At 43.7% G+C, this 26,990-nt stretch overlaps 1 protein-coding gene and 1 long non-coding RNA gene across 6 annotated transcripts in view; one reads left to right on the top strand and one right to left on the bottom strand.

Annotated features, from left to right (window-relative positions):
- The window catches only part of EPS8L3 (EPS8 signaling adaptor L3), a 171,966-nt gene extending 146,297 nt beyond the window's left edge, over positions 1–25,669 (top strand). The window contains exons 19-22 of one of the 2 annotated variants that reach the window (XM_068269530.1): positions 945–1,043; positions 1,339–1,427; positions 3,332–3,464; positions 24,842–25,669. In XM_068269530.1, the coding sequence (XP_068125631.1) occupies positions 945–1,043; positions 1,339–1,427; positions 3,332–3,464; positions 24,842–24,847 (327 nt within the window). In that variant the 3' untranslated portion in view covers positions 24,848–25,669. Of the gene's footprint in view, positions 1–944; positions 1,044–1,335; positions 1,428–3,331; positions 3,465–24,841 lie in introns of both variants that reach the window. The other variant, XM_068269529.1, reaches the window with a different exon arrangement.
- LOC137546746 (uncharacterized) lies at positions 1,183–26,990 on the bottom strand. Of its 4 annotated transcripts, none has more exons than XR_011026341.1 (3): positions 26,530–26,990; positions 3,264–3,477; positions 1,183–1,484 (listed from the first exon to the last, which is right to left on the bottom strand). It is a non-coding gene; the product is annotated as an uncharacterized lncRNA (long non-coding RNA). The 4 variants fall into 4 exon arrangements; XR_011026340.1 differs by lacking the exon at positions 26,530–26,990 and adding an exon at positions 4,740–5,068; XR_011026343.1 differs by lacking the exon at positions 26,530–26,990 and adding an exon at positions 4,370–4,442.

Below are 26,990 nucleotides of genomic sequence, written 5' to 3'. Positions count from 1 at the left end.
GATGGGTTGTGAGCTTCTGCGCTTACGCGCCTCTTAATTTTGTGAAAGCCGGTATTTGTTCCATTCTCAACACCTTTGGCCATGACTGTACATGTATGGAACATATAACATCCACCGCTTGGCATGGCATGAACTAACAGGCTCAACACAAACAAAGCATTCTTTGCAGACTACAATAAAGATGATGAGTCCTCTGTATTTCCAAATTCAGTTTTCCATGAAAAAAAATATTTTGTATAAGATTGTATTTTTTTGTAACTGGAATTTACATCTGCACAGACACCATGACGGTTTGTGGAAAAACCACTGTGATCACAACACTCGCAGCAGTCCATCCTGCCTAGACAAGGGCTGGGCTAAGCAAAGGACCCTAAAGCCTGGCACATACAACCAATCCTAATTGGCCAAATTGACTACTTTCATGTAGCTAGCATGAGGTCCAACAGATTATGAGAACTGTAAGCTCTCATACTACATATGAGCAGATTTACCGGCAGAATGCAACAGGGCTTTTCATGAAAAAAAAAGAAAGAGAAAAAAGAAAGCAAAAAACAAATTATGTTCAAATCCGTTTATAATAATTAAATAGTATTATTTAATGTAATAATCATATGGCATAAAGCAGCAGGGATGTAGCTATGGCAATAATTAAACACAACAACAAAAACTCCAAAGGGGCAAAGAACACAAGCTGGAAACGTGACAGAAAAATCCAGTGAAAAATTAACTGGCGTATCTACTGAGGAATTTAACAATGTAGTTGCAACATTTTTTTTTAATTATTAACAAACTGTAATCTGTATGCCATATGTTATTTTAGTTTGCAACATCTCCCTTTGAATAAGACTTCAAATGCCATTACTGTATAATAAGAATGGTTTGTTTTATATTTTGTGTAGGAGAATGAAATCAGTGTCAGTAAATGTTTTGTATATGTTATATAGGTCCTGGATCAGAGCAGACAGTGGTGGATGGTGGAGAATGCACAGCAGCAGAGGGGTTTTGTCCCAAACAACATACTGGAGAGCACAGATAACAAACAGGTATATGAATGACCAACTAAGCACTGGAAATGCTTTTAAAAGACACAAAATAATGTAGTAAATAATTCAGGTTTTATTTCTACTGACTTTGGAACACACAACAAACGGATATTCTGCCAGCAGTAAATATGTCACCACCAGTAATAAATTTGAGAATAAATGTGAAAATTTGAGAATGTAAATCGGGAAGCAGAAAGATTTTACAATGGGCAAACATTGACTAAATATGTAATATTGTTAAAAAATAAGCTAAATTTTGCTATAGAACTCCAGACTTCTGTTCTGTGTACAGCAGGTCTTCCAGAGGCCATCATCATCTTTACAGCCAAATTCTTCCCCACAAGAGGTGACATCATGGCTACAAAACAGAGGTTTCTCAAGGATGTAAGTGAAGTTCTGTATGTCTGCCTCATCTTCCTATTAATTCTGTACACATTGCACCTGCCAATATATATTATTATTATTTTTTTTATTGTATTTATAAAGCACCCACATATTATGCAGCACTGGACAATAAATAGGGATACATGCATAGCAACAAGAGGTAACTGACAGCGAGGTAGCAAACGGTTATACAACATAACACAAGGTTATACATGCAAACAAGGTATAATATGGTTCAAGAAGGACACACTAAAGTGGGGGGGGGGGGGGGAGATCATGCCAAAGGCTTACAATCTAATGCTAGGTACACGCCATAAGATAGTATGGCAGATAGATGGTTCAACAGATAATTTCTGTCAAGTCTGATCCTAGACTTGTTGCTGTCTGAGGCAAAGTTGTAAGAATAACCGCCCCCCCCCCCCCCCCCCCATTTGGAATGATCGCACAGCAACCAAAAAAATTCACTCTCATTATAGGTAGGTAGGCAGGTATAGGTGCCCCCTGTATAGGGTAGCCAGGTATAGTTTCCCCCAGTGTAGGTAGCCAGTATAGTTGCCCCAATATAGGTAGCTAGTATAGCTGCCCCCAGTATATGTAGAATAGTTGCCCAGTATAGGTAGCATAGTTGCCACCAGTATATTTAGCATAGTTGCCCCAGTATAGGTAGTATAGTTGCCCCAGAGTAGGCAGTATAGTTGGCCCTAGTATTGTTATTTGTTGTTGTAGTATAGGTAGCATAGTTGCCCCCGTATAGGTAGCTAGTATAGTTGCCCCCAGTACAGGTAGTATAGTTGCCCAGTATAGGTAGCTAGTATAGTTGCCCCATTATAGGTAGTATAATTGTCCCAGTATAGGTAGCTAATATAATTGCCCCAGTATAGGTAGTATAGTTGCCTCAGTATAGGTAGCTAGTGTAGTTGCCCCAGTATAGGTAGCAGCCAGGAAATGGCGGCAGCAGGCACAACGGTGGGGAGGGGGGTCGGACCCTCCCTCACCTGGGTCCCTAGTCCGTGCTCCCCCTCCAGATAGTAGGCCAGCATGTATGCACAGTGGCCAGCATTGAAGAAAGAGGAAACTTGTGGGACATCACACACGTTGCGCTCCGATGCCTGAAATGCACGGAAGAGGTGAGTTGATTATTCCATGCCTGCTGCCACCACATCAACATGCACGCTGGCCTAATATCTGGAGGGAGAGAGCGGACAGGAAGACCCAGGTGAGGGAGGGGGGTTTCCCAACCCCCCTCCCCACCGCTGTGCCCACTGCCCCGCTTCCTGGTTGCTACCCCCTCCAGCTCACCTCACGGCAGCTTACCTCCAACCCCCCCCCCCCCCAGCCAGGCAGGCGGCTGTAAGCTGGGTGGTGGCTGGCCTGGGACACTTCCAGGCCCTGCCTGATGCCGCACCCAGACTTCCGCCGCCTGAGGAAGATGCCTCACTTGGCATCATGGGTGGGCCGGGCCTGGGGTTGAGTGACAGAGGAGCAGCACCACGTAGGTAAATAATGACAATCACCCCAGCTTCCACCCCACCAAAAGCATACTCCATTACAAATCTCCCTTATGGGGAGGCTTATTTAAAAAATTATTCCAGGTGCTCAGTTCCCTTTAATGCCTCAAGATGATGCTGGAAGAAAAGCAATGTCTAGAAAGTGAGACATGTTGGTACGGACAAAGAACACAACTTCAACTTACATCACAAAATATGGTGCTTACAGAAAATTGATAAGCAAGGTTATTCTTGTAATGTAAATAAATGTGAATTATAAATATATTTTTCACCAATGAGCAAAATCTATATTGTGTTACAATTCGCACATAAGTTGGCATTCACTTACTGTACAAGTGAATGTAATATATGTGAATTAGCGTTTAATAACGATATATCCTCGGCTCCATTTTTCAGCACTGTGAAGTGTCTGGGAGTACTGAATGGTTTCCAACTCTTGGAGTTGTCTCGTGAAGATCTGAAGTCTGTGTGTCCTGAAGAAGGTGGCCGGGTATTTACTCAACTCAATGAAGTTCGGTCATCTCTCGGAGTAAGTCTGTGCTCTAAAATGACAGGTTCTGTTTCATAATATGGATATTACTGATTTACTGTTTATCATATTTTAACTGACTGATAACTATTAGCAGTATAAATCACCTGTATTGTATGGCCGTATTGACCAGTGCACCTTGATACACCTCTTACAGGGAAGTCCTTCCTCTCCTTGCTTATCAGCAGTGGAAAGAAAATGCTCACCCATGAAATGTTTGAGGGCTCATTTGCATGGGCAGTTGGACTGTGTGCTCAGCAAGCAGTTACCAGGCAGCAGTGGGCAGTTACCAGGCAGCAGCAAGCAGTTGTCAGGCTGCAGCAAGCAGTTGTGCAAGTTTGAGAGGCTTTTCACTACTTATCAACTGTTCGTCGAAAAGGGGTCTAAGGCCTCTTTTCCACGGGCACTTGATCGATAGTGAAATGCCTCTCAAACTCTCACAACTGCTTGCTACTGCCTGGTAATTGCTCACTGCTGCCGGGCAACTGCTTGCTGAGCACACAGTTTAACTGCCAATGGAAAAGAGGCCTCAGTCAAGTAAGTAGCAGTGGTTTGGAAGTAGGCTTCCTGATGCCTTAGCACTAGCATGATTGGTGCAGCACAGCTAACAATCGCTGGAGTTGCTTGGACCTGACATGCAGGTTCTCCAAGGCTTTTAGGGTTCATCTTCATGGGCAGTTGAACTGTGTGCCCAGCGGGCAGTTGAACTGTGTGCCCAGCAAGCAGTTACCAGGTGGCAGTAAACAGTTACCAGGCAGCAGCAAGCAGTTACCAGGCAGCAGAAAGCAGTTGTGAGAGTTTGAAAGGCTTTTCACTGCCTATCAAATGCCCGTGGTAAAGAGGTCTTAAAGAGAACCTGAACTGAAAATTAAAAGTCAAAATAGCCATACACAGGTCATACTTACCTCCTGTGTAGTCTACTCCTTAATCTCTTTTTCCTCTCCTGTGTCCCATTCGTCCACTGTGATCAATGGAATTCTCCATCCTCCATTTTGAAAATGGCCATTACCCCATAACAGCTTCCTGACTGTAATATGACCCACTTGAGCCATAGGGAAACATGGACATGACCTTGCACATTCAGTTGTAACTGACAGCTGCTGATATATAACTGACAGCAATTGGTATATTTCAGTTCTGACAAAATATTGTCAGAACTGGAAGGGATCACTGTAAGAAAAAAATGGTGAGCTTCTGAGAGGAACTGACAGTGAGGTAAGTAATAATATTCATTTGCAGCTACGTCACGTGTTTATTTTAAATAATTTTACTCACGTCAGGTTCCCTTTAAGCAGACACTACCCGAACCAGACTCTTAGGCCTATTTTCCACAGGCAGTTAAACTGTGTGCTCAGCAAGCAGTTACCAGGCAGCAGTGAGCAGTTACTAGGCAGCAGCAAGCATTTACCAGGCAGCAGCAAGCAGTTGTGAGCGTTTGAGAGGCATTTCACTGCCTATCAACTGCCCATGGAATAGAGGCCTTATGGTACCCATACAGCTAGCAATTTTGGCAGCCGATCAACCAATATCCAGATCTCTCTCTGATCAAATCTGATCGGAAAGGAATCTGTTGGCCACCCTATAAACCGCAGCCCAATTTCCAATAGATTTCAGCATGAAAACTTTCGGGATGCTGATCCAGCATGGTGGCCCGAGATTTTCCAGCATGTCCGATCTATGTGACTAATTTTGGCCCAGAAATACTCGCATCATCGATCAGGCATGCTTTTGGCACCACCGATTTTCATCTGATCCAATAATAGTTATCAAATCGGATTGTCGATCGGCCAACAAATCTACAGCTGCATGGCCCGGACTGCTGATACGCAGTGAAATGCCTCTCAAACTCTCACAACTGCTAACTGCTGCCTGGGAACAGATTGTTGCTGCATGGCAACAGCCCACTGCTGCCTGGTAACTGCTTGCTGAGCACACAGCTCACCAGTCGGTGGAAAGGAGGCCTCATACTAGAGTCAGTGGGAGATTACTGATACCAGTGCCACTTGCCACACATAGCTTTTGGCTGTGCTAAATTAGTTGTGTTGATAATAGGTTCATATTCACTAGACTGAGGCCTCTTTTCCATGTGCTCAGCAAGCAGTTGCCAGGCAGCAGCAAGTAGTTGTGAGTTTGAGAGGCATTTCACTGCCCCTCAACTGCCTGCGAAAAGAGGCCTAACTTGCTACATAAAATACATAAAACCATACCATTCCCAGGCCTATACGCAATTCCCTTTTTCTCCTCGGTTTTCTCCTAGGAGATAATTTTTAATCTCCAATTTAAAATAACTTTTTAGCACTTTGCAATAGAAAAGGTACCAAAGCGTAGGTGAAAAATTACTGTAAAAAATATTTTGAGTATGTGTTTTTATGCTTGCTGGTGATTTAAAAGATGTTTTATTTTAGTTGTAAAAATATCACCTAGGAGAAAACTCAGGTGAAAAAGTGATTTGCATATGGCCCCCAGTGCGCTAAGTGACCAGAGGACTTTATGCTGTGACCAGTGTGCCAGTAGACATTGTGGGGTGCACTTAGAGGTACATATTCCCCATTAGGATGCTGACATTCATCAGCAGACACTGTGGGGGTACATTGTTAGGTGTAGAGTTGCCATTGGGGAACACAGAGCTTGCATAGATATTATCATTGTCCCTTGAATGGTGCATTTAGAAGTGCACATTAGCACTTCTTAGACATTTAGTGGGGTCCAGTATATTTTCCCCATGTGCTTTCTGGGTGGTTTTGTTTATGGCAATCCAGAATCTGTGAGTACTCTTCTTATTGCCATTGCAGCCCTATATATATATATATATATATATATATATATATATATATATATATATATATATATATATATATATATATATATATATATATATATATATATATATATATATATATATATATATATATATATGCCATACTACACTAGATTGGCACTCAGACTTGTGACACTATTTTGTATCTGAGTCTCACTCCAGGGTCTCCAAGTGGTCCACCTTTCATGGTTGACATGCTGCCTAAAATATTCCATCACTTGACAGACAAAGCAGTTTATTTGGACGCCCACCACAGTAGCAGCAGCATAATAGACCACAATGTAAATTTTGCCTATATGGCACCATGGCAGTGATTTGGGCACCCAATAGAAGCTGATCAGCATTACTTACGTTAAATACTGGTCAATCGGCTATTAGTAGCTGAACAGCTAGAAGTTGGGGACCAGGGGGTTAGCAGAGCAGGATCATCCGTCAGGCAACCTAGGCAGGTGCTTGGGGCCCAGTGGATGTCAAGGGGCCCACCTGCTACTTTCTTCGACCTCTCTCCACTTCAGCTTACCAAAAGGACCACAAGGTGTCTCCAAATCTACTACTACTTAGATTACATCTTAATCTATCTCTGGGGGTTAGTGTCAGGTTTTTCAGGAGTGTGTTAGTGTTAGGCACTAGGAGGGGTGGGATAGTGTTAGGCATTAGGAGGAGTGTGTTAGTGTTAGGCACTAGGAGGGGTGGGATAGTGTTAGGCATTCGGAGGGAGGGTTAGTGTGGGAATGGGTGCCAGGTAAGTGAATAGAAAAATAGCGGTAAGAATAGATTACCGATACTTTCATCATCCGCATTGTCCAGGGCCCAACTCACCATGCGGCATCACTATACAAAGATAACCAATTATGACACTCACATCACTCGTCAGTGGCCTTAATGTTCTGGATGATTGGAGTAAGGGCAACCTAGGTTATCACTTTAACCACTTAAGGACCGCCCCCAGCCGATGGGCGGCGGCAAAGTCCGGGCCCAAACGACCGCAATACGCCCATCGGCGGGGGCGGCTGCGGGAGTGGTTATGCGGCGATCGCGTCATTCGTGACGCGATCAGCCGCCGGGGACTGGCTCCGCCCACCGCTCGTAGTAACCCGCCGGCCGTTCGGAAGCGCCGGCGGGTTACTAACACCCGGATCGCCGCACTTACATTGTATAATAGGCTTTGTAATGTATACAAAGCCTATTATACTGGCTGCCTCCTGCCCTGGTGGTCCCAGTGTCCGAGGGACCACCAGGGCAGGCTGCAGCCACCCTAGTCTGCACCCAAGCACACTGATTTCCCTCCCCCTGCCCCCTGATCGCCCACAGCACCCCTCAGACCCCCCCTGCCCACCCCCCAGACCCCTGTTTGCACCCAGTCACCCCCCTAATCACCCATCAATCACTCCCTGTCACTATCTGTCAACGCTATTTTTTTTTTATCCCCCCCCCTGCCCACTGCCCCCTCCTGATCACCCCCCCCACCCCTCAGATTCTCCCCAGACCCCCCCCCCCCCCAGACCCCTCCCCCCGTGTACTGTATGCATCTATCCCCCCTGATCACCTGTCAATCACCTGTCAATCACCCGTCAATCACCAGTCAATCACCCCCTGTCTCTGCTACCCATCAATCAGCCCCTAACCTGCCCCTTGCGGGCAATCTGATCACCCACCCACACCAATAGATCGCCCGCAGATCCGTCATCAGATCACCTCCCAAATCCATTGTTTACATCTATTCTCTCCTCTAAACACCCACTAATTACCCATCAATCACCTATCAATCACCCCCTATCACCACCTGTCACTGTTACCCATCAGATTAGACCCTAATCTACCCCTTGCGGGCACCCAATCACCCGCCCACACGCTCAGATTGCCCTCAGACCCCCCTTTATCAATTCGCCAGTGCAATATTTACATCTGTTATTCCCTGTAATAACCCACTGATCACCTGTCAATCACCTATCAATCACCCCTGTCACTGCCACCCATCAATCACCCCCTGTCACTGCCACCCATCAATCAGCCCCTAACCTGCCCCTTGCGGGCAATCTGATTACCCACCCACACCAATAGATCGCCCGCAGATACGACATCAGATCACCTCCCAAATCCATTGTTTACATCTATTCTCTCCTCTAAACACCCACTAATTACCCATCAATCACCTATCAATCACCCCCTATCACCACCTGTCACTGTTACCCATCAGATTAGACCCTAATCTACCCCTTGCGGGCACCCAATCACCCGCCCACACGCTCAGATTGCCCTCAGACCCCCCTTTATCAATTCGCCAGTGCAATATTTACATCTGTTATTCCCTGTAATAACCCACTGATCACCTGTCAATCACCTATCAATCACCCCCTGTCACTGCCACCCTTCAATCACCCCCTGTCACTGCCACCCATCAATCAGCCCCTAACCTGCCCCTTGCGGGCAATCTGATCACCCACCCACACCAATAGATCGCCCGCAGATCCGACATCAGATCACCTCCCAAGTGCAGTGTTTACATCTCTTCTCTCCTCTAAACACCCACTAATTACCCATCAATCACCCCCTATCACCACCTGTCACGGTTACCCATCAGATTAGACCCTAATCTGCCCCTTGCGGGCACCCAATCACCCGCCCACACCTCAGAACGTCCTCAGACCCCAGCCCTGATCACCTCGCTAGTGCATTGCTTGCATCTATTTCCCCCCTCTAATCACACCTTGAGACACCCATCAATCACCTCCTGTCACCCCCTAGCACACCTACCCATCAGATCAGGCCCTAATTTGCCCCGTGTGGGCTCCTGATCACTCGGCCAAACCCTCAGGTCCCCCTCAGACCCCCTTCCGATCACCTCCCCAGTGCATTGATTGCATCTATTTTCCCCTCTAACCGCCCCCTGAGACACCCATCAATCACCTCCTGTCACCCCCTAGCACTCCTATCCATCAGATCAGGCCCAAAACATCCTGTCATCTAAGAGGCCACCCTGCTTATGACCGGTTCCACAAAATTTGCCCCCTCATAGACCACCTGTCATCAAAATTTGCAGATGCTTATACCCCTGATCAGTCATTTTGAGAAATTTGGTTTCCAGACTACTCACAGTTTTGGGCCCGTAAAATGCCAGGGCAGTATAGGAACCCCACAAGTGACCCCATTTTAGAAAGAAGACACCCCAAGGTATTCTGTTAGGTGTATGATGAGTTCATAGAAGATTTTATTTTTTGTCACAAGTTAGCGGAAATTGATATGTATTGTTTTTTTTTTCACAAAGTGTCATTTTCCGCTAACTTGTGACAAAAAAAAAATCTTCTATGAACTCACCATACTCCTAACAGAATACCTTGGGGTGTCTTCTTTCTAAAATGGGGTCACTTGTGGGGTTCCTATACTACCCTGGCATTTAAGGGGCCCTAAACCGTGAGCAGTAGTCTAGAATCCAAAGGCCTCAAAATGACCTGTGAATAGGACGTTAGGCCCCTTAGCGCACCTAGGTTGCAAAAAAGTGTCACACATGTGGTATCGCCGTACTCAGAAGAAGTAGTATATTGTGTTTTGGGGTGTATTTTTACACATACCCATGCTGGGTGGGAGAAATCTCTCTGTAAAAGGATAATTGTGTGTAAAAAAAAATCAAACAATTGTCATTTACAGAGATATTTCTCCCACCCAGCATGGGTATGCGTAAAAATACACCCCAAAACACATTATACTACTTCTCCTGAGTACGGCGGTACCACATGTGTGGCACTTTTTTGCACCCTAAGTGCGCTAAGAGGCCCAAAGTCCAATGAGTACCTTTAGGATTTCACAGGTCATTTTGCGACATTTGGTTTCAAGACTACTCCTCACAGTTTAGGGCCCCTAAAATGCCAGGGCAGTATAGGAACCCGACAAATGACCCCATTTTAGAAAGAAGACACCCCAAGGTATTCTGTTAGGAGTATGGTGAGTTCATAGAAGATTTTATTTTTTGTCACAAGTTAGCGGAAAATGACACTTTGTGAAAAAAAACAATTAAAATCAATTTCCGCTAACTTGTGACAAAAAAAAAAATCTTCTATGAACTCACCATCCTCCTATCGGAATACCTTGGGGTGTCTTCTTTCTAAAATGGGGTAATTTGTGGGGTTCCTATACTGTCCTGGCATTTTAGGGGCCCTAAACCGTGAGGAGTAGTCTTGAAACGAAATTTCTCAAAATGACCTGTGAAATCCTAAAGGTACTCATTGAACTTTGGGCCCCTTAGCGCAGTTAGGGTGCAAAAAAGTGCCACACATGTGGTATCGCCGTACTCAGGAGAAGTAGTATAATGTGTTTTGGGGTGTATTTTTCCACATACCCATGCTGAGTGGCAGAAATATCTCTATAAATAGACAATTGTGTGTAAAAAAAATAAAACAATTGTCATTTATGGAGATATTTCTCCCACCCAGCATGGGTATGTGTAAAAATACACCCCAAAACACATTATACTACTTCTCCTGAGTACGGCAATACCACATGTGTGGCACTTTTTTGCAGCCTAACTGCGCTAAGGGGCCAAAAGTCCAATGAGCATCTTTAGGCTTTACAGGGGTGCTTACAATTAGGCACCCCCCAAAATGCCAGGACAGTGAACACACCCCACAAATGACCCCATTTTGGAAAGTAGACACTTCAAGGTATTCAGAGAGGAGCATAGTGAGTCCGTGGCAGATTTCATTTTTTTTTGTTGCAAGTTAGAAGAAATGGAAACTTTTTTTTTTTCTTTTTTTTGTCAGAAAGTGTCATTTTCCGCTAACTTGTGACAAAAAATAAAATCTTCTATGAACTCACCATGCCTCTCACTGAATACTTTGGGATGTCTTCTTTCCAAAATGGGGTCATTTGGGGGGTATTTGTACTATCCTGGAATTTTAGCCCCTCATGAAACCTGACAGGTGCGCAGAAAAGTCAGAGATGCTTGAAAATGGGAAAATTCACTTTTGGCACCATAGTTTGTAAACGCTATAACTTTTACCCAAACCAATAAATATACACTGAATGGGTTTTTTTTTATCAAAAACATGTTTGTCCACATTTTTCGCGCTGCATGTATACAGAAATTTTACTTTATTTGAAAAATGTCAGCACAGAAAGTTAAAAAAATCATTTTTTTTGCCAAAATTCATGTCTTTTTTGATGAATATAATAAAAAGTAAAAATCGCAGGAGCAATCAAATAGCATCAAAAGAAAGCTTTATTAGTGACCAGAAAAGGAGGTAAAATTCATTTAGGTGGTAGGTTGTATGACCGAGCAATAAACCGTGAAAGCTGCAGTGGTCTGAATGGAAAAAAAGTGCCTGGTCCTTAAGGGGTAGAAAGACTGTGGTCCTGAAGTGGTTAAAGGGATTCTTTCGCGAATGAGGAAAAAATAAAAAGTGGTTTATGCATAAACTATTAAACATCCTTCTAAAATAGTGTAAAAAGTTTTTTTTTAAAATGAATGGTTTCATCAATACAACATGTAATGTAAATAGTTACGTATGAAGGACTGGGAGGCTAATCCATTTGTTAGGGGTGTTTTTTTTTTACTTTCTGTTCACAACCATAACTGCTGCCTACATAGTTTCAGTGGTATAACCCACTTCTAGCAGGAATCACTGTTGTAGCCCTAACGGCTATAACAGCTGAGCTCCACAATATGTGTTTACATTGTTGCTAGGCAACCAGACCCATGCAGAGACTGTTTGTGAAAAGAATCATAAGCTGCTGGGAGAATCAGTCCCATCTACACCATATGATTCTTTGTCAGATTCGATTCAATTTTATTTTATTCATTGATTTGATTTGATTCAATCTGACATGGTTAATTCATGATTCGATTCAATTTGAATCGAATTGAATCGAATCATGAATCGGACATGTCAGATTGAATAAAATCAATGAATCAAATCAAATTGAATCGAATCTGACAAATAACCATATGGTGTAGATGGGACTGATTCTCCCAGCAGCTTATGACTCTTTTCACAAACTAGTCTCTTCACCGGGGTCTGGTTGCCTAGCAACAATGTAAACACATATTGAGCAGCTTAGCTTAGCTTAGCTGTTAGGGTTATAATGGTGATTCCTGCTAGAAGTGGGTTATACCACTGAAAACTATGTAGGCAGCAGTTATGGTTGTGAAAAGAAAGCAAAATCAGTCCCATCTACACCATATGGTTATTTGTCAGATTCGATTCAATTTGATTTGATTCATTGATTTGATTCAATCTGACATGTCCAATTCATGATTTGATTCAATTTGATTCAAATTGAATCGAATCATGAATCGGACATGTCAGATTAAATCAAATCAAATCAATGAATCGAATCAAATTGAATCGAATCTGACAAAGAATCATATGGTGTAGATGGGACTGATTCTCCCAGCAGCTTTGGTTCTTTTCACAAACAGTCTCTGCATGGGTCTGGTTGCCTAGCAACAATGTAAACACATATTGTGGAGCTCAGCTGTTATAGCCATTAGGGCTAGAACAGTGAATCCTGCTAGAAGTGGGTTATACCACTAAAAACTATGTAGGCAGCAGTTAAGGCTGTGAAAAGAAATTAAAAAAACCCACCCCTAACAAATGGATTAGCCTCCCAGCCGTCATCCGTCACTATTTACAATACATGTTGTATTGATGAAACCATTCATTTTTTTAAAAAACTTTTTACACTATTTTAGAAGGATGTTTAATAGTTTATGCATAAACCACTTTTTATTTTTTCCTCATTTGCAAAAGAACCCTTTTAAAGCCATACTCCACACACCAAGGGTTTTTTTTTTTTAGTTCTGTAAAGGCATTCACTTACAGGGCTCATTTTTAGTCTGTGCGTAAGCTTGTGTGAAATAAATTAGCAGGTAATGGAATTTAGAAAAATCCACAAATGCATGTTATCTTTACACACTAATTACTCATTTGTAGTCCTATATAAATCAACATTTCTGCATACTGGAAGCAACTGGTAGGGTAGCTTTCTGCATGGCGTTATCCTGAAATGGTTCCAGATCTACATAACACTGACTGAAAATGTTATCCGCAATGACATTGCACTTATGAGCACATACACAATTCTACTACAGTAAGGGAGTTGCCTGCCTTCAGGGGATCATGTATTCTAAACACTGAATAATCCCTGTTGGTAACTGCTGCTTCCACGCCCTTCTTTGTTCTCTGAAGCGGATGGCGGATGAGATTGAAATGCACTAAATTGCTGTGGCAGAGTTACCAGTACCCCATTTGGCAACAGACTCTGTGTATGTTGGTATCTGTTGTACTCTGTGTACTAAATTATCCCCTGCCCAGTGCCACCAACAGAATTGTGTACATTATTGAAATTTTACTTAATTTTATTGGTAATCATGGTAAGTTACATGTGGTAATTACATTTTTCATTTAAATACATATTGTTTGTTGGGCTCAATACTTGAATGAGCCTCTCCTTGAAGGAAACCTAAAGTCAATGAAAAAAATCCAGATTAATTTACCTGGGGCTTCTATCGGCCCCCTGCAGCTGCCCTGTGCCTACGCCATGACATACTGATCCTCCGGTCCCCCGCAGCGACCCAGTTTTGTTTTTGGCAACTCAGCCAGTCAAAGACTACTGTGCCTGCGCGGCCCTGGCTGCGCGCATCCTTGATCACGATCCCGTCATCAGGAGCATACGGCACATGCGCAATATGAGACAATCTCATACTGCGCATGCGCAGGATGCTTCCTGCAATGGGAGCGAGATCGAGGACATGCGCAACCAGGGCAGTGCAGGTGCAGTGGTCTGAGTCGCCGAAAACCAAACTGAGTCGCTGTCGGGGACCGGAGGAACAGTATGTCATGGCGCCATGGGCGTAGCAATCACCCCTGCGACCCCTGCCATTGGGGGGGCCCAGAGGCTTTGAGGGTCCCTCCTCCTTCCTCTCCCCAACTGCAAATGCAGCCAATTAGCAAAGAAACCTCCCCATTCGCTAACAAAACCGTGTGTAGGAGCGTGTAATTTTTTTCCTGCTTCCAGACACTACTTCACAGCAGAACACTATCTGCTGCCATTCGCCAGCTCCCGATCACGTGGGGTTTGGGGACCGGGGGGCCCCATGCTATCATTTTTGCAGGAGGGCCCTACTAAGTCTAGTTATGCCTCTGCATGGCGCGTGCATTATACAGTAGCTGTAAGGCTTGGTGGTATAACTTTCGGAGTCAGCGTGTATATCCCAGGCTAAAGGTCTCGCTCTTCACTTAGCTGTCCCTGCCTGGCACACCGCTAGCTGACACCTACACTGTCCCTGCCTGGCACACCACTAGCTGGCCCTTATTAGGACTTAGGCAAGCGAGGCATACAAGCTGACGTAGAAGGCAGATATACCATCAAGAGCCATTAAGACTATGCAGCTGGGCGATATTGGGTAGTAGAGCGGGATACTCTTGTGGAGGAAGTTACACAGATCACACCAGGAGCTATGAACAAAGGAGCAAGATTTCTCAGAGCAACCGCAGCTCTGAGCTTCCGATAACCTCCACAAATAAACAAGACACAATGGTTGCTCAGGGTGACCGCAGCCCTGAGCCTCTAATGACCAACACACAGAGTAACAAAGACAGACAACAGAGAGACAGACTGAATGCCTGCCAATCTAATCGCTGCCCCAGCAATAACAAACATTCACACTGACAAGGACAAGACCAACCGGTAAGAGCGTAACTAATAGCAACCACGGCCTATAGTGACGTCCACAGGAACAGGACTAGCTGAGACAGACAGACAGAAGGATTGTTTGACCAGCAATAGCAAACATCCACACTGACACGGACAAGACAACAGGTAGGAGAGTAACTAATAGCAATCGCTGCTACAGTCAACATGGTGAAGGCAGTTTCCAACTAACAGGAACATAAAGACTTCACTGTACCCCCGCAGGTGCAGTGAACGCCCAGGCAGGCAAGGCAAGATAATGCAATAAAGTAATACAATTTTCACACCAGGAACCCAGCAAACAACTAAGGCTAAGCTGTACGCTATGTTGGGCGAGGTCTAAAAGGAGAGGCAGGTTTTTCTATGGACATCAGCCAATGAGAGCAGACATGCAAATTCCCACACAGCTGAATGTAATCATGCAATCCTGTGTTAAGGCTCATACACACATCAGACTATAGTCTTTTGAAAATGAAAGATCACATACCAATCTTACCACCCTTCATGTAGTATGAGAGACATACTCTACACAGTCTTTTCTATGGAGCTGAACTCCACATCAGAAAAAAATCTTTGCAAGATGCTGCACACACAGATGCTGTACAGACACAAAAGATCAGTATCTGCAAAAGATCTGTTCCTACCAAAAATCCATTCCTGCAAATTGCAATGATAGTCTATGAGATCTGCAGATCATCCTACACACATGATTTAACTGACATTCATCTGCAGATCAAGCAATCATCTGCAGATCTGAAAATCCATCCTGGTGGATCTGATCTGCAGATGAATGTCAGTTAAATCATGTGTGTAGGATGATCTGCAGATCTCATAGACTATCATTGCAATTTGCAGGAATGGATTTTTGGCAGGAACAGATCTTTTGCAGATACTGATCTTTTGTGTCTGTACAGCATCTGTGTGTGCAGCATCTTGCAAAGATTTTTTTCTGATGTGGAGTTCAGCTCCATAGAAAAGACTGTGTAGAGTATGTCTCTCATGCTACATGAAGGGTGGTAAGATTGGTCTGTGATCTTTAATTTTCAAAAGACTATGGTCTGATGTGTGTATGTGGCCTTAGCCTGATTGAAGGGTGCAAGCTGCTTGTGAATGTAAAGGACGGTACTTATCCGTTAGCCGGGCGCATCCGGCAGGTGGCGCTAATTACTATTCTCCCTCCAGGCCGACATGGATAGTAGGGAAAGCTGTAAGTCTGGTGGAGTTTTGTCGCCACCTAGAGGATGCGCCCGGCTAACGGATAAGTACCGAAAGGACTTTCATTACAAATGCATGCCAGATTATGAAACCATATGCATGTAAGAAATCCACAGCTGTCTGACTGCAGTTCAACTGCAATAAGCCATAGATGGATTCATGGCAATATTCTAAGCTCCTCTGAAATGCAGAGTGATTGCAGATAGCAATGAGACTCATTGCAAATGCAATCAACACCAAGCAACCAAATGCAGGCAGAGAAATCAAAACTGCTCGGTTGCAGCAGAGCTGCAAACGACAGGAGGGATCCTTATAGTAGTATTTTCGGAGTTAATTATTATTATTATGTATTGCCTAACAGCTAGTTTGCATGGGCTTTTAATTCACTTCTCTTTCCATTTCATTCAGTTCATCTCCCAGCTATACCAGTGAGTTGGAAACTGGATTTAGATTAAACCTGAAGTAAAAGGTCCATGTACACTAGCAACTGCAATTGACCTGCAGTCAAGCTTATATTTAAATTAAACTAGAGTTGAACAAAAGTCCATGTATATTAGCCAAAAACATACATGGTCTTTGTTGCTTCCTGCTCTACAGGCTTCTATTGCAGCAGACTTTAGGCCTCTTTACCACGGACTGTTGATAGACAGTGAAATGCCTCTCAAACTCTCACAACTGCTCACTGCTGCCTGGTAACTGCTTGTTGCTGCCTGGTATCTGCTCATTGCTGCCTGGTAACTGCTTGCTGAGCACACATCTCAGCAAGCAAGGGCTCTTTTCCACTATGAAGTGTGATAGCAATCGCGTTTCAATTTCCACCATGCGATTGCGTTTGCGATTGAGCTACTATACTCATTATAGTACAGCTCAATCGCACACAAAACGCGGCAGGACGAGGATTGCGCGTTGACCAAAATCGCATTGCAATCAGATCGCACTAATGGAAATTGCTGCTGCAGTTTCCATTAGTTTAATGTACCTTGCGATTTGCAATCAGAATCAAATCGCAAATCGCAGGGTAGTGGAAAAAGGCCTTTAGTCTTCTCAGGGAGTTCAGTCTGTGCTCAATTTTCTTGCAGTTTGCACAACAGGATGATGCAAGCCAAACAACCTTACCTCTTATAAGCTCTGTTATTACCTTGCTCAGCTCAGCTGCTTAAGACCACCTGACACAATTTTAAAACAAGATTTGTAGCTACAGAGATTTGATAACTGTTAACTCTCTGGGTCCATTCACACTTGAGCGGGAATCGTGCGATTCCCGCTCAAGGCAAACCGCTAGCAGTTTTTAAAAACTGCTAGCACATGTAACACTATGGCAGTGTTCTGGCGTTAACCGCAAACGTGTTACATGCAGCGGTTTGCCGGCGATTCCGGAGCGATCACGATTAGCATGTATAGAACCGCTATTCGCGATCGCTCCTAAACCGCTACAATCTCCAGTGATTTTTCCTTGTTCATCGTGGGAAAATCACTCCCGCAAAACGCTAGCGGTAATCGCCGGCGTTTTGCGGTTTTACGTGTGAAAGGAGCCTAAGTGTCAGATCACATGATCACAATTTTAAAACAATATTTTAGCTACAGAATTCGTCTAGCACTAAAACCGGTAAAATCTGGTGACTGATTACTAAGCTATCACAACCAACTCTCAATGCCAACCTCACCTCCTCTAACCTTCAACAAATACTGACATGTACGTTTACATTTACGTAATATGTGTTTCAACATATCATTATAAATGAATTACGCCAGGAAACTAATGGGCAGGTAAAGGAAACTTGAGCAGCAGTGTTTTTTGAACGAAAGGAACAAGAGACAGAACTCTCTCTGATCGAATCTGATCGGCGAGAGATCTGTTGCCTGCCCATACACAGCAGGCCGATTCCCAATCGATTTCAGCATGAAATCTCTCCGGAATCGGCCTTGTGATGCCGCACCCCCAGTTGTAATGCTGCATACACATGGCCCACTTGGTTTCCTGCATAACATGGGCACGTGTGTGATGTCACACATGCGCCCACATATATGCAACCACGAGGGCCATGTGTATGTGGAGGGAGCATAGAGCCATCGGCGGACACCGACAGGTAAAGTATACTGCACATGGCACTGGGGGCACATTTTACACTAGAGTGGACAGCACCAAGGGTTCTGTGGCTTGTCCTGACTACCTGGGCATATGCAAAAATGTTCAATGCAGGTTCTGCACATTACTACAATTCATGATTGCTACTGCACACACCTTTTAGCAAACCTCACTATCTGATATGACACAGATTTGCATTGCAATTTTTTGCCAGCTTATCACTTGCTCCAACAGGTGATGCCTTAGGCCAGGGTCACACTTGGCATAATCGCATGAGTTTTCACCATAGAACATATTGGAAAACTCATGCGTTTCTGCTAAGTGTGATCCTGGCCTTAGGCAACTACCTATAGCATCTATGCCTGAAATAATCCCTGGCACTTCCGTATGTTGATAAGCACTGGTGTTAATAAAACCCTGGAGCTACCCCAAGGCCACTTTCACATCTATCAACGCGTGCAGGAGCCGTTTACTGCACGCGTTATATGCCCTGCGGCGTGTCGTTGGGAATCTGCGGTGCGACGCAATCAGCGGTGGTAGCTATTAATTGGACATGACGGAAAACGCTAGCTCCCGGCGGATCAACGCTCCCGGGTGCGTCGAACCGCAACACACCGAACCGCAGCGTCGGGTGTGAAAGGTAAATGAAAGTCTATGGAGTTTCATTTTACCTTGGTTAACGCAAAGAACTGCCTTTGCGTTACAACGCAGTAAAGGGCTCTGGTGTGAAAGCCCTGAAGCTCTGTATTTACTTGTATTTGTAAATATATTGTAAGTAGAAGAAACTAGTAGACATTAGAGACCTGTATTGGGCCACATACCTGCTGGGTTCCTAGAATTTTAGGTCATGTTTGGGTAACCTGCACTGTTTCTAAAAGGATTGCAGGTCGGTCTGGGTGCAGGGAGTAAGGGCTAATGTAAGTTGACTGTTGCATACTAAAGCAGGCGATAGCTGTTGTGACCAGAATTTTCATTTGCTTGCTTGGATGCTGCTCAGCTGTCAACATCAGAAGACTCCTACCTGCTCTCAAACTGAGACCTTCTGCTGATAAGAGGAAAAAGTTGGCAAGCCTACCATGTCAAATCAGATCATAATAAGGACTGTTTGGCTGGGCACACACCAGGGCAAATTACAATTGTTTTGCCGTATTCCATCCAATGCTGCGATATGCACATGCCATGTATTCCCTTGGGCCACTTGCAATTTGGGCATTTCTTTTGCGTGTGTTTATTTGCATTCCTGTTTTTCCATTTACATTGCTTGCATTTATCTTTATTCCGCATAACGTCGCAGCTTTAGGCATTGTCTTCTGCTAATGTTGGGTCACATCAGATCATAGTGTGAATTTCATAACAGCTGGTGAAATAGCAGCTAGGCAGTTGTAACTATCTGCAGCACTATTTTTCGAATATATCCAGGTATTCTAAGATTAATTACCAAATGTTACCACTGATACTCTCACCATCACTCTCACCAGGAGAGGACTAAATTACCGTAGCTGGGATAAGTGAGGGTGCAGGAGAAAAAGGTGCCTAATGTTTACTTATTTATTTGTTGTTGTTTTTTTCTAACTGGACTTGATGGACAGATGTCCTTTTTCAACCATACTAACTATGCAACTATAGTATATGTATCTATGGGTTTGATTCACAAAGCTTACTTTTTTCACCTTAACTGTAACGATATTTTATGCATGAAATAAATACATCCAATGCTGTGTGTAGCAAGCACCCACAGAGGGAATACAGGTGGATGTGCTGCAGGGCCGGACTGAGGCAGAGGCGAGAGAGGCTCCAGCCTCAGGGCGCAGTGTAGGAAGTGATACACTACTCACTCACCTATCATTCCCCTATTGTGTTTGAAGCAGAGAGAAAGAAGAAAAGGGGATACATGGCAGTGACTGCAAGCCAGATAACTAGAGATTAAGGTGTTGGGGGCCCCGGGGTGCCTCTTAGTCTAATTTCAATCAGTGTGTGACAGCTGGGGTGGGAGGGATGGAGGGGTGCACTTTGGTGTCTCAGCCTTGGGTGCTGGAGGACCTTGTCCTGGCTCTGATGTGCTTTGACTCCTAGTCCTAGTACATCTTCACTCCTTAGTACTAAAAAAGTAGCTGTCCAGGATCAAGTCAGCACCAATCAATATTGTAAAATCAGCTCTTTATTGTTGTCAGATTAAAAACACATGATGTCACTGTGTTATGATGTTTGTCTGTACGGCTTGAGAAAGGGCAGCCTTGCCCGAAACAGTGAAGCTATCGCTGTAACACAGTGACATCATGTGCTTTTATTTTGACAAGAATAAAGAGCTGATCTTACGATACAGATGGTGCTGACTCAATCGAGGATTGAAATAAACAAACAGGAGAGATAATTAATGAGATAAACAGAGGAAAGATAAATCAAGCGTTAGGGCTTGTTCACACTAAGAGCGTTTTCGCTTTTTTTAAGCACTGGTGATTTTTAAAATCGCTTTAAAAGCGCTTCTGCAATGTTGCTCTGTGTGAGTGTACTCACATGAGCAAGGAGCTTTCCAATTGCAAACGCAGCTCCTGCACCATTTCCTGAGCGTTTGCGCTTCAATACAAAGAGGCTTACAAAGATTGAAAGCCTCTGTCAGGGTCCTCCCTTCCCGAAGTGTAATCTACAGGATCGTGTGCTCCTTTCCTATGACAGCCTGTACTTGTATTACTGGGCCTACCTAACCAGCCCATATCGCATGATCATGTATTTTGTACAATTTGCCTTGTATAACTGTGTTCTATGTTGTATAACCTTGTTATGTCTGTCATCCTTGTATCATTGTATATATTTATTGCCCAGCACTGCATAATATGTTGGCGCTTTATAAACACAATAAATAATAATAACAGGGAAATCACAAAGTGCTTGAAAAAGTGCTTTGACAAGCGATTTGCCCAGCGCTTTCAAGAATAAATACAGTGTATTTATTCAGTTCCAGATCAAAGAGTTCACTTCCTGAGTGTCGTCAGTAAGAAAAAACAAAATCGACGGAAAAAGGCGCTTAGAAAAGCGTAAATCGCTCTGAAAGTGAAGGGGAAAATGCTTTAAAAAACTTAGCCCTAGGACCCATTCACACTTGCAAATGCCAAAAAATCGACATTCACACTTGCCGATTTTTTAGCGATCGCGTTTAGTGCTTCTATAGCACTAAAACGCGATCGCCAGGAAATCGCTGGAAAATGGTGCAGGATACAAATTTGCGTTTGGAGGTTTGGGTTAATCGCCCGCGATTAACGCAAATCGCCTAAGTGAGAGCAGGCCCATAGGGTATTATGGCACTAGCGTTTGAGCGTTTTGCCACAATTGCCGGCAAAACGCTCTAGTGTAAATGGGTCCTTAAAGTGTACCTGAGGTGGAATGTCTGCCATGATTTGAACACAGAGAGATGGATATTATCACATGCCTCTGTGTCCTTTTCTTACCTTTGTTGGTTTCCCTCCACCCCAAATTGCAGCCAAAGAGATTATCAGCATTTCAATAGCAGAAGGGGCGACCTTTCCCTAAAAGCGACTCCTGCAAAACGCCATCTCAGGTGTCAGGAACGCCCCTTCACCGCCTATCCCCGCCCCTCCTTCGTGCATAGTAAAACAAAACAAACGTGATAGAGAGGAGCTCCTGAGCATGCACCAAATCTCAGGCCCTCTCGTGCACTGTTTTAGGTGATGTGACATGACCCTAGAAGTAGTTTCTGAGGTCGTGGCCATCTTGGAAATTGTTTTATTTTACTTCTTTACCTGGTGGACGAATGGATCGGTGGGGAGCACCGTAAAGCGGCATGTCAGGATCTGGAAGATGAGCTGCATCAGGTAGCATATTTATTCTTCATTTTTTAAACATTCCCTCAGGTTCTCTTTAACTTCTTTCCGACTGCTCCACGTTGATTGGCAGCCCCAGGACCGCTCCACGCCGATTGGCGTGAACGGCCTTCTATGGGGCTAGCAGGAGAGAGAAAGCATCTCTGCTTGGACGTAGGAGCTCTGCTCCGCCTTTAGTCTCCTAGCGGAAATCGCCGCTCAGAGACTGTTAGGCGGCGAAACCACCATCTAATATACATGTACAGTGCTGCGATCTAAGGCAGCACTGTACTGGGGACAGCCGTGTGACACGGCTGTCCCCCTAGGGGACACAGAAGCAATCGGCGGTGACCGATCGCAGTGATTGGCTGGCCGGGGGAGGGAGGGAGGTAGAATTCATAAAAAAATACACTTTTTTATTAAAAAAATAAACATAAATACTGTATATCCTGGTGTATAAGACTACTTTTTAACCCTTGAAAATCATCTGAAAACCCAGGGGTTGTCTTATATACCATGTGTAATTGATGCCGGGTGGTACGCCCTATCCTGTAACCGACTCTCAGATCTCGCTGCTGAGGACTGTAGTGAAGTGGTGCAGGCCCTCATGTGCGAGATCTGAGAGGCAGAGAAGGAGGTTAATAGGAAACGAGGGTGGGACAGAAGGGTGAAAAAGGCGTGTTTTATGGACGCGCGATCTATTCTTCCATACCTCTCTGATAAACAGGGAGACAGAGAGAGCTGTCCTCTTAGGGAGAGGGAGAGTTGACCATTCCAACTAGTCAATCGCCTATATTCTGTTATACACTGGGTACCACATACAGTACAGCACCAGTATTTCTTCATACATTGCACCAGTATATGATGGTTTTTTGTTTTTGTTTATTTTTATTTGATGTGCGTTGGAAGAGGGGTAGTCTTATATGGCAAGTATATCTCTATATTTTAACTGTAAAATTTGGGGGGTCGTCTTATACGCCGGAATATACGGTATTTGTAATAAAGAAAAAAATAAACATTAGGGGAGTGAACAGACCCCACCAACAGAGAGCTCTGTTGGTGGGGAGAAAAGGGGGGAGGGAAATCACTTGTGTGCTGAGTTGTGCAGCCCTGCAGCAAGCCCTTAAAGCTGCAGTGGACCAATTTATGAAAAATGGCCTGGTCTTTAGGGGGGTTTAACACTGCGGTCCTTAACCACTTTGTCCTCCTTGACGTATAAAAACGTCAAGGAGGACAGGCGCGTTCCCGCGCGCTCCCGCGGCCGATCGCGCGCGTGCACGCGCACTCTCGGCCGCGGAGTCGGTAGCCACGGAATCAATTTATCGGGCTATGGAGCCCGATCATTGATTCCTCTCCCCCGCTGAAAAAGCGACAGCTTCTCTCGGAAGCTTCGCTCTTTCTGAAGCTGTGTTTCTCTAAGCGTACATTGTACGCTTAGAGTGACGTCATGTAAAAAAAATCGAGATTGCCATCTTGTGGCCAAAAAGTAAAACTACAAGTAAATTCCCAAAAACATTACAATACACCAATATTTCCCCAAATAAAACACTTTTATATCCCACCCTCCCAAAAATGCCCACATAAAATGTTTAATAAAAAAAAACAAAAAAAACATTACTATAAAAAAAAAAAAAACATAAATATTTACCTAAGGGTCTAAACTTTTTAAATATCTATGTAAAGATGAAATATTTCTCTCTATTTTTTTTTTATAAGCTTGTAAATAGTGATGTATGCAAAACGGAAAAAATGCTCTTTTATTTCCAAATAAAATATTGTCGTGATACATTGTGATAGGGACATAATTTAAATGGTGAAATAACCGTGACAAATGGGCAATAACAATACGTGGGTTTTAATTATGGAGGCATGTATTATTTTAAAACTATAATGGCCGAAAACTGACAAATAATGAATTTTTTCATTTTTTTTCTTATTCTTCCTGTTAAAATGCATTTACAGTAAAGTGGCTCTTAGCAAAATGTACCCCCCAAAGAAAGCCGAATTGGTGGCGGAAAAAACAAGATATAGATCAGTTCATTGTGATAAGTAGTGATAAAGTTATAGGCTAATGAATGGGAGGTGAACATTGCTCGGATGCATAAGCTGAAAACGACTGAGATGTTAAGTGGTTAAGTGATTAAGTTAGATAAGAAGAGAAAAATCATGAGTTAAGTCATTTAAGAAGAGATAAATTGTGAGTTAATAAGAAACGTGAGATCATTCAACAGAAAAGCTTTGTGAATCAGCCCCTATGTAACTATGTTTGCCACCTCATAGCAGACAAGTTTTGAAAAATTAAGTCCTGCTCTCTAATCTTAATAAATCAAGGGCAAAGTGAATTTATGAGTGTATAAATGTTATTTGCTAATGTGTGGCAAACTCACCAAAACCCCTTTTCTATGGGAGGCTGAATTCATTGCCTGTCATCTCCTCCGATGCACCGCCTGGGCACTTGCTAGCACTCAGCACAGGCATTGTAAAGGTCCCCCCAATCAAGTTACCGCTAGCACTGCGTAACACCACACGTGGTGTTACAAATGTTGCCATTTGGCAGCATGAACCTGTAGCTGAAAGGTCCTCACGGCCAGCAGCCGGGAGGTTGAACTGCTTGACAATCACGCAGTGCAGCCATCCTTGGAAAACTGGCCTAATAAATCCAGTCTAGGGAATGCTGACCTGACATGCTAGTCAGCTGCATAACCACATACAAATGTGCATGAATAGCTAACATTGTTCACTTTTTATTTTCTTTCAGATGTGAACATCATGTGATTCAGGAATTATCACTGGTTATTTCTAAAGGAATACAGCATGAAGATTTGCTTCTCACCAATGAATAATCATGTTGTTATAATGTTTTTCCCCTAATCTGCAATATTACTTTAGTGAATTATTGGTTTCTAAATGCTGAAAATATCTGGAGTTCTGGCAATGAGGGTTGCTTATTAGTTAAGGACATTCATTAGCATTCTTGCGGCTGTAACTAGGCAATCACCTCATTTAGACAGCAGTTCTATTCGTTAATGAAACTTGGGGCAAAACCAGGATGGCCTCTGATTTTTTCATGAGCACAGTTGGCAAGATCCCAGCAAGAACTAGGTCACGCTGACCGTGGCATTTTGGAAACTGAAGAAATACCCACATTAGAACAATTAGCTATTCCCACTTAAATATGACATGGCTTTATGGCTGTGAGAATACATTTTGGAATCAGATTTTTACAATGGAGTCCCAGACCAAACTTTTTAGATGTTTTTGGTAGACTGGGGAAAGGTAAAGTTATCCCTGACTTAATGACACCAAGGGTAGTTGAAACCCCAAGAAAGTAATTTGGGTGCTGTTGATGCCGAAGTCTTGGTGCCACCACCATGTTAATAGCCACAGTTAGTGGCTGTAACTGGGAATATGAGCACCCGTTTGCACCTGCTACATGTAGCCGCAGTTATAGGTGCTAATCAAGACTATGTCAGCACCCAAACTTTCCTAGTGCTCAATAAAGTAGAAACTGTGGCAAAGGCAGCACAGATATCAGTTGCGTCGGAGCGGGGGTCAGTTAGAGTTAGGCATTGGTTGGTGGGATCACCTAGGGTTTGGCATTGGGTGGGGGTCCGTTAGTTATCGGTTGGGGGGAGGGTCATTTGGGGTTAGGCATTGGTTGGGGGGAGGGTCATTTAGGGTTAGGCATTGGTTGGGAGGAGGGTCGATTTGGGTTAAGCATCATACAGGCAGAATACTGTCAGGTTAGGCGATAGTAAAATATTGGTAATGTTTACTGAAATTTTACTATCCTAAATACCGGTATATAGAGCCTAATAATGCAATATTGGCCAAATTACCACGGCACCCTTTTTACATGTATACCCTGCAGTCTCCCTTTGAAAAGGCAGATCCTATCTTCAGAACAAGTCCTTATCCTTGTTTCTTCCTCAGTTACCCTTTTTTAAATCTAATGTACAGATTTGTATAAATATACAATCACCTAAAGGATTATTAGGAACACCTGTTCAATTTCTCATTAATGCAATTATCTAATCAACCAATCACATGGCAGTTGCTTCAATGCATTTAGGGGTGTGGTCCTGGTCAAGACAATCTCCTGAACTCCAAACTGAAGTCAGAATGGGAAATAAAAAGTTGATTTAAGCAATTTTGAGCATGGCATGGTTGTTTGTGCCAGATGGGCCGGTCTGAGTATTTCACAATCTGCTCAGTTACTGGGATTTTCACGCACAACCATTTCTAGGGTTTACAAAGCAGTTTTCAAGCTGATAGAAGAGCAACGTTGACTAAAATAACCACAACCGAGGTATGCAGCAAAGCATTTGTGAAGCCACAACACGCACAACCTTGAGGCGGATGGGCTACAAGAGCAGAAGACCCCACCGGGTACCACTCATCTCCACTACAGATAGGAAAAAGAGACTACAATTTGCACAAGCTCACCAAAATTGGACAGTTGAAGACTGGAAAAATGTTGCCTGGTGTGATGAGTCTCGATAGAGTCAGAATTTGGAGTAAACAGAATGAGAACATGGATTCATCATGCCTTGTTACCAGTGTGCAGGCTGGTGATGCTGGTGTAATGGTTTGGGGGATGTTTTCTTGGCACACTTTAGGCCCCTTAGTGCCAATTGGGCATTGTTTGAATGCCACGGGCTACCTGAGCATTGTTTCTGACCATGTCCATCCCATCATGACCACCATGTACCCATCCTCTGATGGCTACTTCCAACAGGATAATGCACCATGTCACAAAGCTCGAATCATTTCAAATTTGTTTCTTGAACATGACAATGAGTTCACTGTACTAAAATGGCCCCCACAGTCACCAGATCTCAACCCAATAGAGCATCTTTGGGATGTGATGGAATGGGAGCTTTGTGCCCTGGATGTGCATCCCACAA

This window comes from Hyperolius riggenbachi, chromosome 2, assembly GCF_040937935.1.
Source record: "Hyperolius riggenbachi isolate aHypRig1 chromosome 2, aHypRig1.pri, whole genome shotgun sequence".
Classification (NCBI taxonomy): domain Eukaryota; kingdom Metazoa; phylum Chordata; class Amphibia; order Anura; family Hyperoliidae; genus Hyperolius; species Hyperolius riggenbachi.
Note: the sequence above shows the minus strand (reverse complement) of the source record. Positions and strands in the feature narration are given on the sequence as shown.